The sequence below is a fragment of the Procambarus clarkii genome, chromosome 10, assembly GCF_040958095.1.
Source record: "Procambarus clarkii isolate CNS0578487 chromosome 10, FALCON_Pclarkii_2.0, whole genome shotgun sequence".
Taxonomy (NCBI): Eukaryota; Metazoa; Arthropoda; class Malacostraca; order Decapoda; family Cambaridae; genus Procambarus; species Procambarus clarkii.
Window position 1 is genome coordinate 42671261 of NC_091159.1, and position 18901 is coordinate 42690161.

At 41.3% G+C, this 18901-nt stretch overlaps 1 protein-coding gene across 2 annotated transcripts in view; it reads left to right on the forward strand.

Annotated features, from left to right (window-relative positions):
- The window catches only part of LOC123745163 (solute carrier organic anion transporter family member 74D), a 28679-nt gene that overhangs the window by 1090 nt on the left and 8688 nt on the right, over nucleotides 1–18901 (forward strand). For both annotated transcript variants that reach the window (XM_069321928.1, XM_069321929.1), the window contains exons 2-13: nucleotides 5457–5671; nucleotides 5835–6004; nucleotides 6138–6347; nucleotides 6779–6885; nucleotides 8477–8570; nucleotides 9151–9291; nucleotides 10004–10186; nucleotides 11084–11248; nucleotides 11780–11919; nucleotides 12572–12681; nucleotides 15592–15730; nucleotides 16609–16650. In XM_069321928.1, the coding sequence (XP_069178029.1) occupies nucleotides 5457–5671; nucleotides 5835–6004; nucleotides 6138–6347; nucleotides 6779–6885; nucleotides 8477–8570; nucleotides 9151–9291; nucleotides 10004–10186; nucleotides 11084–11248; nucleotides 11780–11919; nucleotides 12572–12681; nucleotides 15592–15730; nucleotides 16609–16650 (1716 nt within the window). The remainder of the gene's footprint in view (nucleotides 1–5456; nucleotides 5672–5834; nucleotides 6005–6137; nucleotides 6348–6778; nucleotides 6886–8476; nucleotides 8571–9150; nucleotides 9292–10003; nucleotides 10187–11083; nucleotides 11249–11779; nucleotides 11920–12571; nucleotides 12682–15591; nucleotides 15731–16608; nucleotides 16651–18901) is intronic.

Here is an 18901-nt window from a genome sequence, read left to right on the forward strand (position 1 = left end):
ATGACTCCTTCTGAAGATGTATTAATATACTTAATATACGAAAGTACTTAAGGAAATTCCTGTTTCAATTTTCCTCCGTGGTCTGACATATATATATATATATATATATATATATATATATATATATATATATATATATATATATATATATATATATATATATATAATGTCCAGTACTTGACCTGTAAAACCACTCCTTCTGAAGATGAATTAATATACGAAAGTACTTAAGGAAATTCCTGTTTCAATTTTCCTCCGTGGTTTGACACTGTCACATTTTTAATCACATGTTAATTTTTCGTGATTTATACACACACACACACACACACACACACACACACATACATACATACATATATATATATATATATATATATATATATATATATATATATATATATATATATATATATATATATATATATATATATATATATATATGCGAACAAGCCTGAATGGTCCCCAGGACTATATGCGAATGAAAACTCACACCCCAGAAGTGACTCGAACCCATACTCCCAGGAGCAACGCAACTGGTAACTACAGGGCGCCTTAATCCACTTGACCATCACGGCCGTCAAAAGGAAGTGATAGCCAAGGCTATTTGAGCCTTGTGCAGCATTTGAACGATCTTGTGCAGCATCACCAACCGCAGGATTTAACATTTGCTTGATATGTTGAGGTTTTAACCCTGTAAAGCCGCCTGCTGACCCAGGTGGAAAAGAAAGGGCTGCTTTGTAGACCTCAGATTCACCAACGGTTAATGGGTCTGAAATGGTGTCGGCTGATGGCGGAACGATGTTGTCGCCTTGAGGGGCTCTGGGTGGGTGCTTGCTTTGCAGGGCCCGTGCTGTGGCTGAGTTTCGAGGAGCAATTTTCTCGTCACTGGTGAGAACTCTAATAGCACTTGCGGTATTTCCCTCTTCAATTTTCTTGGTGATTTGTGCTCTGATAGCTCTGGACATATATTGACAAGATTGATGCCCATGATGCTCTCTTTCTCCTCACAAGATGTCTGTCTCTCCCTAAGTTGACCTACTTTCTGAGATGTTCTCCATCCTACAGCAGCCCTAAGTTAAATGTATATGACACCCTTCTGAGGTCCATGCTGGTGAAAGTCCTGAACCTGCCATTGGACGACTCACAGTGGGAGCAAGCAACCCTTCCTGTAAGACTCGGCGGCCTTGGTGTCCGCACAGCCTCCCAAATTGCTCTACCAGCCTTCCTTTCCTCCTCCCACGCATCGCACGATCTCGTCAGAGATATCTTACCTGCAACCCTGAGAGATTCAGCAGGAATACACGATCCTGCTTTCATTGAATGTTCAGAATCAGTGGGATGTTCTTGCTCAAGGTGCTCTGGACTTGAGTCGAGGATGGGTTGCACAACTGATGACATTCTAACACTTCCAGAACAAGTGCTTCGCTGACGACTTTTGTTCAAACCACAACGCAGTAAACCCGGCATTTGCAAATTTGCGGATGATACAAAAATAGGTTGTAAAATATATTCAGATGACACAAAATCGCTACCAGATGATTTAGATAGGCTTTATAAATGGACGAAAGATTGGTAGATGTAGTTTAATGTCGAAAAATGTAGAGGCTCTGAGCTGATACCTGATATCTGGAAACAGAGTTACTAGATATCAGGTATTAGATCAATACATACACAATGTACTCGGCATTCACTGATCTCCAGTATCAGCTGTTGATACTGGTAATGGCTCGAAAGGGTCTCCACTTACAGGCTATTCATGCCCGTGTCATCTTTTAGGTGGCTTAATCTTTATCAATCAATCAATCAATGTACTCGGACTCCTGGTTCAACCTTGACGACTAGCGGACGTCTGGACACCTCCGCCTGGGAGCCACCGGATCACGTTCTGTTTTCGCAATTTGGATTTGATACGGCCGTTTGGCATCCCTATTGAACGGTCCGATTTGTATGACGCCTGGCACACATATCGCCTTGGGTCACAGGATTGTTGATATATTTTGACCTTTTCTGGCTGGTTCTCCCGGCGGGGTGATGGTGTCCGGCGCCGGCTTGGCCGAGAGGTGCCAGAAGTTGGCTGGTCTTATGCCCTGGTGTGCCCTCAGCTGTGGTGGGCAGCTGGCATCTGCTCTGCTGGAGGGCACCGGATGACTTTTTGCTTTTCAATTGGGGGCCTAGTTTTTGGTTTTGCTACCCGGTGTACTCACCTAGTTGTGCTTGCAGGGGTTGAGCTCTGGTGCTTTGGTTCCACCTCTCAACTGTTGTACAGGTTCCTGAACCTATTGGGGGTCTATCATATCTACACTTGAAGCTGTGTATGGAGTCTGCCTCCACCACATCACTTCCTAATGCATTCCATAAATGGAGGCTGGTGCAGATAATTCCACACAGGTAATTCCATGTGGAGCGGGGCTGGTGCTTGTCACCCTGAGGGACTCCTGGGGCTCCCCAATCATCTGCCTGACTGCGTTTCTTTGACGCGAGGCATCTTAGTGTCTGGTCATACGCATCTTCGTTTTGCCATTAGGAATTTGCTATTAACCCTATACGGGTATGACGGGGCGCATCCTATGCTACAATCGTCGTCGCCCCTAAATCAACAACAATAACACGACGTACTCAAACAAGTAATGAAAACCATCCACATCTGCAGCAGCATACTTTGCTCCTTTTTCCTTCTGTCAGACGTGGAAACTCTCCTCCTCATTCGTGCCTGGCCGGGGAACTGTTTGCAATCTTACTAGCCTTACGACTCCTTCGACAAGTTTCAGGGCCCTCTGCAGTCGTTTTCTACGTGGACTCAGTTACAGCCCTACATCTGATATCATCTCGGCGTCCACGAGTCCATCGTCATACTGTGTCACAGATCCGTGGAGAACTGCTGTCATACTCTGGTACTCCGGGTTGGTCTATCTCCAATGGGTTCCGTCACATGTCGGTATTAATCGCAATGAGGTGGCCGACGCAGCAGAAGGGATGGCGCATGCTCTCCATGACTACAAATGTGCCTCTAGACCTTTCCGAAATTCTCCCGCAACTCCGGGCGGTTTGCCTCGCAAGTTGGGAGGCAATGATGGAGCCAGCACTCAGGTTCTCCTCTCTGGCGGCTCTCCAGGAGGGCTCCTCCCCGCGTCCATGGACTCGTCATCATTCTCGACTCCTTGACACTGCCATCACTCGTCTCCAGATTGGGCACACCTGCCTGGCCGCACATCTCCATCGTCTACGGCTGGTAGATTCCCCATACTGCCAGTGATGTTCGACCTAGGAGGATACAGTGGAACACCTTCTTCACTGCCCTCGATTTCATAGCGCTCGCGTCAGACTACAGAGTGCCCTTCGTAAGCTGAATATTCCCCGCCTCACAGTTCCTGTTCTCCTTGACGGGGCAGGTGCGAGAGATGAAGACGTCCGTCATGACATCCTTCGCCATAACCTTCCGCTTCATCCGTCATGTCCGTGGCCTGAAGAGACTGTAAAATATGTGGCCTGAGGAGATTGTAGGGTCTATGGCCTGAAGAGACTATAGGGACCCTATCCCTCCGCTATTTCCCGGTATCGGGCAGCCGGGGCGCATCCGATCCCACGATCGTCGTCGCCTCTAAATCAACACGACAAAATAAAAACTTAAAAATTCATAAACAAGAAAAAACTCAATTTTTTAAAGTGAGTTTTTACTTAATAAAAGTAAGTACTTACTATTTTTAAGTAATTTTATTTTTAACTCACTTAAAAAAGAAAAAGCACGTCCAAACGTGTACATAAAATATAAACATTATCTCAGTGACATCACTGGGTCAGTGTAGCACATAGCTGTAAGATCTAATTATTTACATTTATTTATTTTATTTTATATACAAGAAGGTACATTGGGCTTATGGTTATATTTTATATGCAAGAAGGTACATAGGGTTTATGGGAGCATTGATGTTTAATATTCTTGCAAAGCCCCTAACACGCATAGCGTTTCGGGCAGGTCCTTAATCTAATAAGTAGGTAATTTGTAACAATATTTGAAGAATATTAACAGGTACATTGTAAGAAATTTTGAAGAAAATTAATCGGTACATTGTAGCAAAATTTGATGATTATCAACAGGTATATTGTAGCATAATTTGAGGATTGTCAATAGGTACATTGTACAGTAGTAGAATTTGCGTTCAATACATTATAAATTGAAAACATTGATTATTATGGTTAAGTTGCATGGCTTAGGCACATATATTGGAGGAGTGGGTAGCATAAGTTACAGTGCGAGTTTGAAGCATTAGGTAGGAAACTATGAGGATGAAATCAGATACATTTTGGTTTTATTTTTAAATAATGTATAGGTTGGACAGCTTTTGAATTCAATAGGGAGTGAGTTCCATAGACTAGGCCCCTTTAAGTGCATAGAGTGTTTGCACAGATTTAGTTTGACTGGGGATATCAAAGAGATATTTATTTCTGGTGTGGTGATTATGGGTTCTATTACATCTGTCAAGGAAGAGTTTCAGATCAGGATTTGCATTTAGGAGCAAGGTTTGGTACATGTAAATGGCACAACCACTGCACTCAATGTTTGGATATCTCTCTCCAGAATTTGCTAGTGCAGACTAATAGCCTAACTCGCATTTCATGTCCTCTTCTGATTCCATGTATTACTAACCATTCTGTGAGGTGGGGATATTAGATGAACTCAGCTAGCTTTTTTTCTTCACTCTGTAATCCTTCATATAGAAGAGGGTAGCAACACGTTGCTGTGTATACCTGTGCTTAATTTTAATATAATTTTGCCCCGAGAGGCGAGTTTATTGGGCAGCGCCACTCATCCTGTGAGTGGACACACCGCCATAGCAGCATGTAAAACACCCCCCAGTAGGAAGAAACCCCACTTGGTTGTTCACCCTGTCACTTGTACCCAGACATAGCTGGGACTTGCTTAACTGTCTCAAGTGAACAGCTTATCAAACAAGAAGATTAACTCTGTGGTCAACCCCTAAAATCTCACGTTATCACAAGGATGCAAAATGTGGGAATCTTTTAAGAACAGTGTCAATATTTGACAAATAGTATTTTCCTAACTCAAACAATGTGGGGCTTATTATTCTACACATATTTCTAATGACTCTTAGATGTTCACATTCTCTCAAGGCAGTTTCAGGGGTTGCACGAAATGCTGTGAGTTTTAGTGGCTTTAGGCATTGTATGTACTAGCTCTATCTAGAAATCCAACATTATGTTTGTAACTCATCTTGTATGTATGTACTTTTACCTGAATAAACATTTGATTTGATTTGGTTTGATTTGAACTGTTGTTGCCATACCGAATCTTCATGGATATTTGTATCCAAGACGAATTCTTGCTAATTACTGTGTTAATGAAAAATCATCTCAATAATCATTCACACTAATCTCATCACCGCAAATTGTATAACTTGTATTATCATCATAATTAGTCATCGGTATAACCACGACAGATGGCGCACGGTGAAAAGGAAATTGGAAAGCCCAGTGCCACGGAATTACATGATCGCCTGACTGTATCCACCAGCGGTGGCGCACCAGCCATCAGCACCATCTGTGATGTCAGGTTACCCCAGCTGGATGAAGACGTTCAACTGGTGGAGGCGCAGGAGGAGGTGCTCACAGTTCAGATGGTGGAGGACATCTTGGGTCCAGATGAGGACACAATGTGAGTTGTACAGTATTGACGGTAGAAGAATTATAAGGCCAGATAACAGAGGATGTAAAGTAGGCTACAATGGGGTGTAAGACAGTAAGGAGTGGGTGGTTGCGGGGAGGGGCGCTACGGAGGCTGTGTTGCTCTCCTGTGTTTAAACTAGTCCCTCCTGCAGGTGTGGGGCAGGGCTGGTGCGGGGAGAGGCTCTTCAGAAGCTGGCCAGTCCTGCTACCTACCTAGTCATCTCCAGCGTGGTCGCTCTGGTCCAGGGCATGTTCTACACCTACGCCAACGCCACCCTCTCCACCGTCGAGAAGCGATTCCGGCTCCCCAGTAAGATTTCAGGTGAGGAACAATATATGAAGAGAAATAGTTGCCGTTACTGTCTTAAAAAGTCAATACATATAATACATACGAGTGATAGAATGTGGCAGGATGTTACTCATGTAAATAAGGTGCAATTGTTCTTGTGGTGTAGGCCTGGTGACGACTGGGAACGACGTTATCCAGCTGGTGTTGGCAGTACACATGAGCTTCCTGGCAGGTCAGGGCCACCGTCCCCGCTGGCTGGCCCTCAGCATGCTGTGTGCTGCAGTGGGCTGCTTCCTCGCCGCCACTCCACACATAATCTTCGGTGCTGGAGACCTGGTCCTTGTACACGACTCCAACTCTACCAACCATCCTTCAAGTGAGTTCTTGGAGGGACCTCACGCTGCTCTACCAGAGGTCATAAATTATAATTAAAATGCATATGATTAAAGTTTATATCTCGCTCTCAAATAGTCATAATTTCATATTTTGTGTCTGGCATACTTTACTCTTATGATAATCTTTGATTTTGATACACAATGAAATTACAGTAAAGTGACATATCAACGTGAGAATCTTAGGAGCAGGTCATCTTCATGAAGACGTCTTTTACCTTTCATCAAATAATTATTGATATGGTCTTCCTTAGCTTGATAAAGTCACCTCTGACCTTAACAAGGTTATCTCTGACCATGATAACGTCACTCTGACTAACACTAAGCAAAAGACGACATCTTATGGCTCACATGTTAACATGTGACGATCTCTTGACATGTGACTTTTTTCACAATTAGTGTGTCGTTCTTGCAGGAGAGATGTGCCGAGGGTCTGCAAGTTTAAACTCTTCGTGTGACTCGAACACTGCAGCCATTAGTGCAGAGCAGTACACTGTGGTCACCCTCCACCTCCTGGCTCAGGTACACTGTGGTCACCCTCCACCTTGTGTCTCTGGTACACTGTGGTCACCCTCCACTTTCTGGCTCAAGTACACTGTGGTCACCCTCCACCTTGTGACTCAGGTGCACTGTGGTCACCCCTCCACCTTGTGTCTCAGGTACACTGTGGTCACCCTCCACCTTGTGACTCAGGTACACTGTGGTCACCCCTCCACCTTGTGTCTCAGGTACACTGTGGTCACCCTCCACCATGTGACTCAGGTACACTGTGGTCACCCCTCCACCTTGTGTCTCAGGTACACTGTGGTCACCCTCCACCTTGTGACTCAGGTACACTGTGGTCACCCTCCACCTTGTGACTCAGGTACACTGTGGTCACCCCTCCACCTTGTGTCTCAGGTACACTGTGGTCACCCTCCACCTTGTGACTCAGGTACACTGTGGTCACCCCTCCACCTTGTGTCTCAGGTACACTGTGGTCACCCTCCACCTTGTCTCTCAGGTACACTGTGGTCACCCTCCACCTTGTGTCTCAGGTACACTGTGGTCACCCCTCCACCTTGTGTCTCAGGTACACTGTAGTCACCCTACACCATGTGTCTCAGGTACACTGTGGTCACCCTCCACCTTGTGTCTCAGGAACACTGTGGTCACCCCTCCACCTTGTGTCTCAGGTACACTGTGGTCACCCTCCACTTTGTGACTCAGGTACACTGTGGTCACCCTCCACCTTGTGTCTCAGGTACACTGTAGTCACCCTACACCATGTGTCTCAGGTACACTGTGGTCACCCTCCACCTTGTGTCTCAGGAACACTGTAGTCACCCTACACCATGTGTCTCAGGTACACTGTAGTCACCCTACACCTTGTGTCTCAGGAACACTGTGGTCACCCTACACCATGTGTCTCAGGTACACTGTGGTCACCCTCCACCTTGTGTCTCAGGTACACTGTAGTCACCCTACACCATGTGTCTCAGGTACACTGTGGTCACCCCTCCACCTTGTGTCTCAGGTACACTGTAGTCACCCTACACCATGTGTCTCAGGTACACTGTGGTCACGCCTCCACCTTGTGTCTCAGGTACACTGTGGTCACCCCTCCACCTTGTGTCTCAGGTACACTGTAGTCACCCTACACCTTGTGTCTCAGGTACACTGTGGTCACCCCTCCACCTTGTGTCTGGTACACTGTGGTCACCCTCCACCTTATGTCTCTGGTACACTGTGGTCACCCTCCACTTTGTCTCTGTTACACTGTGATCACCCTCCACCTTGTGACTTTGGTACACTGTGGTCACCCTCCACCCTGTGACTCATGTACACTGTGGTCACCCTCCACCCTGTGACTCAGGTACACTGTGGTCACTCTCCACTTCTGTCTTTGGTAACGGCCCTTACATTCCTACCATAAGTTGTCGTATGCAGAGCTGTTCCCACAGCAAGCTACTGTTGTTGTACACAGCGTCAGTCAGTTTCCAGAGAACTTGTGACTGTCCTTGACACTGCCAGCCCCCGCCGCAAATCAACTCTCATATGTAATGCATATCCTTAAGGTTAGCTAATATTTGCAAACTATGCTTATGTTATAATGTGTGATACTGTTTGACAGATGATGGCAGGATTTGCCTCACTCATGTACTACACTGTTGGCTACACCTATCTCGATGAAGCTGTCAGCAAGAAGAAGGTTCCCATCTTCCTGTGTGAGTTATATGGCTATGTCAACCACTCATCACTCTGGCATAATAATAATAATAATAATAATAATAATAATAATAATAATAATAATAATAATAATGTTAACACTGCAATTGTATCTCTTACTTCAACTTGTTGCATTATTTGGAAACGTTCCTGTATTTCATTTTTAAGGTCTCCATTGGTAAATACTGATTCGCTCAATGATTTTTTTACTTGATGAAATTGATCATATTCAGTAAGGAATTTCACTATCAGGACAAACTATCAGTCAGGTGCATCTAGCCTAAAAGGGATAACAATTGCTCATTTTATCAATATTTTAGTACTTTTGTATTCAGTTACATGAGTTTAGTGTTCAGATTGTTAGTTAAGGCTAAAACTGTTAACATATTGAGTCGCTCCTCACCCTCACCTGTGGGATGGGGCTCCATCCCACATATTCCTTCAACACCAACACAATCCTCCCACTATCACCTTTATCCCACTTACACCCTTCTCCCACTCACCATTTTCTTTTTATTAAACAATAGTCTGAGCCATGTCCAAAGATGACAGTAACTGTCTTGTGTTACACTTTTACAGCTGTGTCTGGGAGTGTGAGGATCCTGGGCCCTGTGTGTGGGTACTCCCTAGCATCATGGGCCCTCTCTTACTGGGTGTCCCCCTCTCACACCCCTGCTCTAAACCCACGCCATCCCAGGTGGACTGGAGCCTGGTGGATAGGTAAGTCAAGGAATAGATCATTGACACCCAAGTATGATGGCCTGTTTGTGAACAGAGCATTGTTTTATGTTCTTATTTGAATTTGATTAATGATGATAATAATAATCACAGAAAAATCACCATATTGTGATATATATCAATGAGAAAATCCACTATGGACAATGACGTGGGCGCGAACCTACTACCAAGGCATTGCCAAGCCGCATAGTTTACCACTAAACCACTACTGACTTTTCAAGTCATACAACCAGTTTTCTACTAAGATCACAGGAAGTCTGGAGAACTCTACTGGAGCCAGTCCAGGTTTTACGTATAACCCACACGTACTCAAGTAAAAGGGCAGAGTGGCTCAACACTTTACACCATAGGTGTAGAGTAATTAAGTCAGCCCTTCCGCCCGAGTGCTTGTGGGTCATATGTAAAACCTGGACTGGCTTCAGTATTAATCTAACATATCAGGTAAGATGAAAAGGTACATTGTAGCAAGGTTTTATATCAACAACTACAATATAAATTGACAGTGGTGATTACACCTTTAAAGATATGTCTTAGGTATAGGACTAACATTAGGGAAGTGGGTACAAGATACAGTGGGAGTTTGAAGCACAAGGTAGGAAACTATGAGGGTGAAATTAGGTACCTTTTGGTTTTACTTTTGAATAAGGCATACACTTACAAAATAAAGCAAAGACTTTGTCATTTCCTTCTTGAGGGTACCTGTTGATCGGCTCGTCGTTGCTGGTGATCTCGAGCTCCCTGGTGCTCCTCCCGCGGATGTTACCTGGGGCCAGAAGCAGGAAGCTTGGTGAGCTGCGTATTGTGGCCACCAGGGGCAAAGAGGCTCTTGATGCATTTACCAAGACTCTTCGTCCTGCCTACTCCCGGGGCAGAGAAGGTACTTGGTAGTACTTGTCATGCCAGTGCTTCCCCATGTTAGTGGTTCCCCATAATAGTGTTTCCCATGGTAATGTGTCTCCATAGTATTGATTCCCTTGATAGTGCTTTGCTATGGTTGTCCTTTCCCACCCATGTTAAAGACTGTACCTCTCTCAACCAGTTTAAGTTAAAAACAAAGCTATACCTAATAAATTCCCTGTAACCTACCATACCCTTCTATTGTCAACCAATGTCTGTTTTTTTTAAAGAGCGCTGTTTGTCGACATAATTGTATTTGTGCTGCTTTTTCATCTATGTTTTCATTTCTTGTTTTCATTCTACTCATTATGCTCAATTAGTATTAAGCTTGTCATTTAAGTTTATCATGCCCGAAACGCTTTGCGTAATAGTGGCTTTAGGCATTGTATGTACTAGCTCTACCTATAAGTCAACCAATCTTTGTAAAAATTTATTGTATGTATGTACCTTACCTAAATAAAATTTTTTTTTTTTTTTTTTTTTTTTAGTAGGTCTTCCCATGCTACCATATTTCCACATGGTAGAATTCCCTAAGGTAATGCTCCACTATGTGAGTGTTTCTATAGATGACATAAGATAGCTAGCCTACTGTCCATTGAAAACCTATTTACATTATTGTAAATAGGTTGATGGTAAATAGATTTATAATTTCATGCAAATGAGATATGTCATATGATGATTTTTTTTTATCAAATTCAACAATTGTGTTGTTAACCAGTCATTTGTGAAAAATATTCATGCTGTTAATTGATAATCCCTGGGTTTGTCCTCATGTTTCTACTATGCATTACCCTGAGGATTACTCCCTTCCCGCTCTTGTATTTTCTTATGGATGGATTAATATTTAGCTATTGACAAACCGGGTGTTCTTCGGCAGGTATGTGGAGAAGTTTACGGCGGCTGCTGACAAATAAGGTGTTCATACTAATTACCCTCAACCAAGTGTTCTTCTGGTTTGCCTTTTTTGGTTATATCACCTTCAAACCCAAATTCTTGGAGCACCAATTCAAGATGTCGGCAGCAAAGGCCAATCAGTATATTGGTATGTATCACTATGTTTCCCTAATAGTGTTAGAGATAGTGCTACAGCATTATTCTTGTTATTTATTTTGTCTTAATGTTTAAACACTCATTCTAGTTGCAGTCATATTATTAAGGTTTGGAGTTTTACTGCAAAAATGAATTTAAGTTCTTGTGTTCTTGTATGTATTGTTATGTAGGGTCAGTGATCTTGCGTAGTTATTTCCTCCTTGAGCTTTATGAACTTTTTAATAAAATATTCATTATTCTTCAATTTTATACATTCTGCTAAAGAAACAGTTGTATGCTGAAAACATTTTATAAATAATCATTCACATATCTCACAACAGGGTAGTAAGTAAAGCATGATATAAATATTGACGAATATTTATTATTGAAACATTTATGCTTGGTCAATTGATAGGTTTCTTGAATATCATGCATTCATTCATCTACTAGCTATTTAATAAAATCAATTTAATGGCATTGTATCCCCCTATTAAATTGTGTAGTATGTATTATGGTTGAGATACTTATAGTGTGTATTGCTCAGCTGGTGCAGCCCTGGCAGCCACACTGGTGGGCTGGCTGGCCACTGGAGCCACCATCTCTGTCTTCCGTCCTCGTGCCAAGACTCTCCTGGTTTTCATGGCCCTTCTCTCTCTCATCGACTGTCTGCTCCATATATGTATGGTCAGTTACTGTATTGTTTCTCATAGTTTTGAGAGGTGCTGGTGTTATGTGACCCTTATGTGTTCTGTGTTTGTGTTACATTCAAATTTGTGGTTTTATCACGGATCAGCCAGATCAGCCTAGAGAAGGTTGAGGCTATGATAATCGACTCACTCATTCACCTGCTGCATTAACCAAATATTACTTGCCTGACTGACTCTCACATATTATAGTGATATACAAATGGTAATGACATGCTGCTCTTGAACAATGGGAGAGGTATTATGAGGAGAGTACAAATTAAAGAACAATTAGTCTGCTGAAAATACAAAGGATGGTGTTTGGAAGATTTACAATTGAAATGTACATAAACATCCCTAAACTCAGATGCAAGAATTGACAAGCATAAGTATGCCTATCATGTTGACAAAACCATCGGTGCTTGTGTCACACAGGAATCAGGAGCAACATTATCTATTTTAGGAATGCTAAACCCATCATCAAACAAGAAAATAAAATTAGGAGACAAGAAATATAATGTCAAAGAATTTTTCAAACACTCCTCATTAAACCAGCTTATGCATCATTTGTTTTATGTTGACAACACCTGTGTGTGTTCTGTATTATATCTAGTAAGCAGATATTTCTTATTTGTATGATCTTTAACCCACAGGTGAATATATCCTGTGACCATGACATCATCAGGGGCATGGACCTTGTGCTGGAGACTCGTACAGAAGATCACCAGCTCCAGATGCCTTCTGTAAATAAACTTGAGTATCAGTGAGTACTTCTTCTGAAATATCTAAGCCTTTCAGCTGAATGCTGCAGTATGAGGATTTTTACCATCACTGCTTTATATTCCTCTTTCATGGAATGGAGAGGTACCTCACCATGAAGGATAAAGGATTATTAGGTGAAACGAGTGATAAAGATATGGAAAGTAACACCCAACCTCTTACCACCTTTTCCCTCAGCACGTCACATGGGAATTTGTAGCACCACCCACCAGTGTTTCAGTACTTCCATTGACAAAGTAAAAATTATGCCATGCAATTAATTAAATTAATTCATTTTGTTGGGGGACAGGTAGCCATTATATATATATATATATATATATATATATATATATATATATATATATATATATATATATATATATATATATATATATATATATATATATATATATATATATATATATATATATATATACACATATACACATACGCACAGCATATACATGCTGGACTTCTATTGAGGTCTCCCCTGTCCCCCAACATCGAACTACTGGCCCTTCCCAGGCTGTAACCCCACAACGAGCTGACTAACTCTTGGGTACCTGTTTACTGCTAGGTGAACTTGGGCATTAAGTATATAGGAAACGAACCCAAACATTTCTCTCCCACCTGGGATTCGAACCCAGAATTTCTGATTGTGAGTCGAGAATGAACCTGACTACTAATTTATCACTCATTATTCGTAACAAACTGCTGTGCTTACTCCCTGTCACTCACTTTTATTGTATTGTTCATGTGTATTCAGCATTGTCTCACACAATACACATGCATTTTTAATAATTTGTTTTTGTCAGAGATAAGCAGCCTGTACATAGATACACATACATACATACATACATACATACATACATACATACATACATACATACATACATACATACATACATACATACAGTACATACATACAGTACATACAGTACATACAGTACATACATACATACATACATACATACATACATACATACATACATACATACATACATACATACATACATACATACATACACACACTAGTCTTGTCTTATATCGAGGTTCTCCCCCAAGGTCGAACTATTGACCTTCACCAGAATGCAACTCCACAACAATTAACTAACTCCCAGGTACTTATTTACTGCTATATGAATGGAGGCATTAGGTAAAAGGAAACTTACCCAACCATTTCTGTCCCACCTGGGATTTTAACCCAGGATTTCCAATTGTGAGTTGAGAACAAGCCCAACAAAACACAATTTACATGTATACAATGTTGTCTCATACAGAGCCCATTCTTACAGCATATCCATTACCATGAGAACCCCCCCCCCCCTCAAACCAGCTGGATAGTTATCTAGATACAGTATTTGTGATGGTCTGAATGCCTATTATGGTGCCAGTAATAGTCTACATGTAAACTGGCAAATGAACCTTTATTGTAAATAAAAAAATAAAATAAAAATAAAATAAAATAAAATGTTTATTTAGGTAAGGTACATACATACAATAAATTTTTACAAAGATTGGTTGACTTATAGGTAGAGCTAGTACATACAATGCCTAAAGCCATAAAGCCACTATTACGCAAAGCGTTTCGGGCATGATAAACTTAAATGACAAGCTTAATACTAATTGAGCATAATGAGTAGAATGAAAACAAGAAATGAAAACATAGATGAAAAAGCAGCACAAATACAATTATGTCGACAAACAGCGCTCTTTAAAAAAAAAAAAAAATAAAATAAAATAAAATAAAAAAAAAAAAAAAAAAAAAAAAAAGACATTGGCTGACAATAGAAGGGTAAGGTAGGTTACAGGGAATTTATTAGGTATAGCTTCGTTTTTAACTTAAACTGGTTGAGAGAGGTACAGTCTTTAACATGGTTGGGAAGGTCATTCCACATTCTGGGCCCCTTGATTTGTAGAGCATTTCTAGTTTGACTAAGTCGTACTCTAGGAATATCAAAACTGTATTTATTTCTGGTGTGGTGCTCATGGGTTCTGTTACATCCTTCTATGAAGCTTTTGAGATCAGGATTGGCATTATAGTTTAGCGTTTTATATATGTATAATACACATGAGAGAATGTGCAGTGACTTAATGTCTAACATATTCAGAGATTTGAGTAGGGGTACCGAGTGATGCCTGGGATTATTCTGATAAATGATAAATAAAGATTAATGATAAAGATTATTCTCAAGTTATTACATTTTAAATTGGCTTAAATTATAAAAAGTGTATGCTGAAAATTGTTTTCTTTGAAGAATTTTGTTTACTGTAAATGGAATTCTTGGCCACACTGAAATAGTTTTGAATTCTATATTTCACTTTATTGTCAATAATACACCATTTTAACGTAACCACATGTAATGAAACCTAATCTAACCAAACCTTAACCTAAAGAGTAGATAGAGTAGATAATCATAATATGGATAGAGTAGATAATCATACTAATTATGTAGTCATTCTGAATCCATTCCCTTGAGTGGATCTCCTTCCCAAGGACAGGTTGCTCATACACTATACATCTATACAATTAGTGAGCCAGCCAGAGGCTTAGACCCCATGCATGAATATCCCTGCAAAACTAGAAAAATAAAAAATGTATACATTCTCATATTAAACATGTATACAACATTGTCTCACATACTACACATCTACTAGTTGTAGGTAAGACAGTACAGTACTTGTCTTATCTTGGAACCCTACAGTGCTCTTGTATCCTATATGTACTGTATGTTCTTTTGCCTCAATAAATTATTATTATTATTTACTGTATTATTATTACAGTATTTATGGTATCATTATTATTATAAAACATTTACAAGATTTTATCAGATATTTTGTCACTGCATACAAAATTTAATCTTTGGCTGCCATTATTATTATTTAACTACCTCTAACCCTTCCCTCTCTGTAGCAATGTGTCCTTGCTGGCATGTTCCTCTGAGTGCCAGTGCTCCCTCAAGTTCTCACCCGTGTGTGTCGATGGTACCACCAATTTCTACAATGCTTGTTATGCTGGTTGTACCTCAGCGGCTAAGGCCAATGGCACTATTGTAAGTTGGCACTGAAAAAAACATGAGATGTACATGTCTAATTCTAAGATCTACATGACTTAAAAAACATTAGTCTCTCTGCTGTCATGTTCTTCACATTCCTTTATTAGTATGTCTGCTATCATATTCCTCACTTTCCTTCACTAATAGCTTTTTTGTCATATTCTTCACATTCCTTCATTAGTGATTCTGTCATTTTCACATTTCCTTCATTATTGTCTCTGCTTTCATATTCTTCACATTATTTCATTACTGGTTCTGCTGTCAAGTTTTAAACATTCCTTTGTTTAAAAAGTCCATTGTCATGTACTTCATACTGTATTCCTTTATGAACAAGAAGCAGCATGTACATTTGTGTTGTGTAATTCATGTAACCTCCTACACATTTCTTATTTCTATATATGACTTTATCAGCCAATCCTCCTGTTTTGGTAGTACTTATAGCAACAATGAGGATCATAGTATATATAGTATACCGACGTACAACAAAATTAGTAAGTAGAAATCGGCACTATTGAGTTGGACAAATCAGAACACTATTTTCTACTTATGTTGCTAAGACAAACTAAACTAAGCTAACCTAACCTTCCTAGGCCTAATACACGATATCTGAGGCCTAATATAGTACAAATGTATGCTATACTAGGCCTAGGAATATTTAAGTATGTTTTTAGCTTCATTTTTTTTCAACTCCATAAAGTGAATAGTACAAAGTTCTATTATCTAATTGCTAAGAACACCAATCTTTGTACTATTGTGCACATAGTTACAAAAACTACTATGTAAAAAGGTGAATGGGTTGGACTATACATTCAAAGTTTTCCAGTTTAAAAACCTTAATTTGTATGTCAGATTTGATATTAATATTATTTTTCCAGGTTTATGAAAACTGCACCTGTCCAGGAGACGTGGATTATACGGTAATTCTTAGTCCAACATCTTAATCAATGCTGAATATTCCTGTCAATTAAATAATCATAAGTGGCTGCACTAAAGTCCTCAATAATGGTTTCTATTTTACATTATATTTTCTGGGAGAGGCACCCCAGTGGCTCTCTATCTTGCTATACACCATATTAAAGGGTCACATTGGTCACGAAAGTTCAGTTTGGCCTACCAGAGACCAAAGCCATAACCTGGCTCCCCTCACAGAGGTGCAGGGAGTGGATGACACTCTGGCACTCCACCGGAAAAAGCTTCCAGAAAGTTAACGAAGCTTTATAGACAATTGGAGGGTTCACAGAAGACAAAGCCTCAAAATTGCCAAACAACTCAACAAACAACTCGCACAGAACAAGGGATCCACTCAAACTAGCTTAAAACTTGTTAATATTGATTACTTGAAATCAAGTTAATTACTACTTCAGTATTGATTACAGTACAGTATATTGAAAACAAGAGTTACGAGGAGAGACTAGAGGCATTAAACATGCCAAAACTAGAAGATAGAAAAAAAAGAGGTGATATATTTACCACTTACAAAATACTAACAGGAATAGACCAAATTGACAAAGAGAAATTCCTGAAAGCAGCAACTTCACAAACAAGAGGACACAGATGTCCTCAAGGAAACAAAGGTTATCTTGAGGTCATCATGAGATGATTTCGGGGCTTAGCGTCTCCGCGGCCCGGTCCTCGACCAGACCTCCTTTTTGTTGCACACCCTCAGGAAGCAGCCCGTAGCAGCTGTCTAACTCCCAGGTATCTATTTACTGCTAGGTAACAGGGGCATCAGGGTGAAAGAAACATTTTGCCCATTTGTCTCCGCCTCCACCGGGGATCGAACCCGAAACCTTAGGACTACGAATCCGAAGCGCTGTCCACTCAGCTGTCAAACACCCATGAAAAAGGTGCTAAAAAAAATTTACAAATTTTCTTTTGCAAAGAGAGTGGTAGACGGAACAACTAAGTGAGAAGGTGGTGGAGGACAAAACTGTCAGTAGTTTCAAAGCATTATACGACACAGAGTACTGGGAAAACAGGACACCACGAGCATAGCTCTTATCCTGTAACTGCACTTAGGTAATTACTGCCACCAAGCAGCCTGGGCCCCAGCCCTCAATAGACTTCCTACCTCAGTTCTGTTGCTGATGCCTACAGACTGGTACTGCTAGTAGTGCCTCCGATCCATTAAACTGCTGGCAAGCCCCATTGCTTCAAGCTAAGTGCCAGCCATCTTTGGAATTGATTGTTGATCAATTGATCAAATTCCATCTTTGGAATTGATTTTGAGCTGTATGCACTCAGGGTTTTCTTCACTGTGTGCCAACTAATGCTGGCCTTACACGGTCAGAGATCCTCTGTGTTGTGTTCAGGAGTTCACCCGAGAGGCCTGACAACTGGGTTCGGAAGCCTTGCCTTGGGCTATTCAAGGATCTTCAAGTTTAGCTGCGGTTGATGTTTGTTCTCCCAGCAAGTGGCCATAATGTCTGCTGGTTAACATCCTTCAGACCCTGGAGACCCCCTGCTGGTTGCTTTCACTGAGTGAGAGTTGAGGGTGTTCATCGTCTTTGGTGGTTGACGATGATCATTCTTTCTTCCCTACCATGCTGATTGTCGAATTGGTGACACCTATGACCCCTGAGTGCGTGAGGTGTCTTCTCACTGGGTCTCTGCATTGACAGAATCTATCTCCTAGTTGGAGGCTGTTTCAGGCCACTTTGTGAGTTCAGTGCTCGTGTTACGCATTCGTGACATATTGATGGGTGTTTACATGGTGTTTACTGCGCTGGAATTGGAAGTCTTAGTGACTACCTGGAATAAATCTGCATCTCCTCTTCCTTTTCCTTGTGGGTGTGGTTCACCTTGCTTCTGGCCTTTCCTACCTGATTCCAGCTCAGAAGCGTGGGAGAATTTCAGTGTCAGGTCAGGGTTTTGCTCAAGGTGTAGCTCGGCCTTCTCCAAAGGGTGCTCCCTTCCATGTCAACAGTAGAGGCAGTTGAACCTTTTGATCCTGCTGGGATTTCAGGGCACACTTTCACAACCAGCACCCTGTCCCGAGCCTTTTCCTTAGGACACCTTCCTCTCTCTCTCAGGTGTTGTGTGAGGACTTAAACTCTGCCCCAGGACCTTCATGGCAGGCTTTTGGGGTTGAGGGAAAGCCCAAGGAGTGCTCTTGGATACCTTTCAGGCATCTGTGGTTCATTTATCCCTCTGCAGGGGGATAATTTT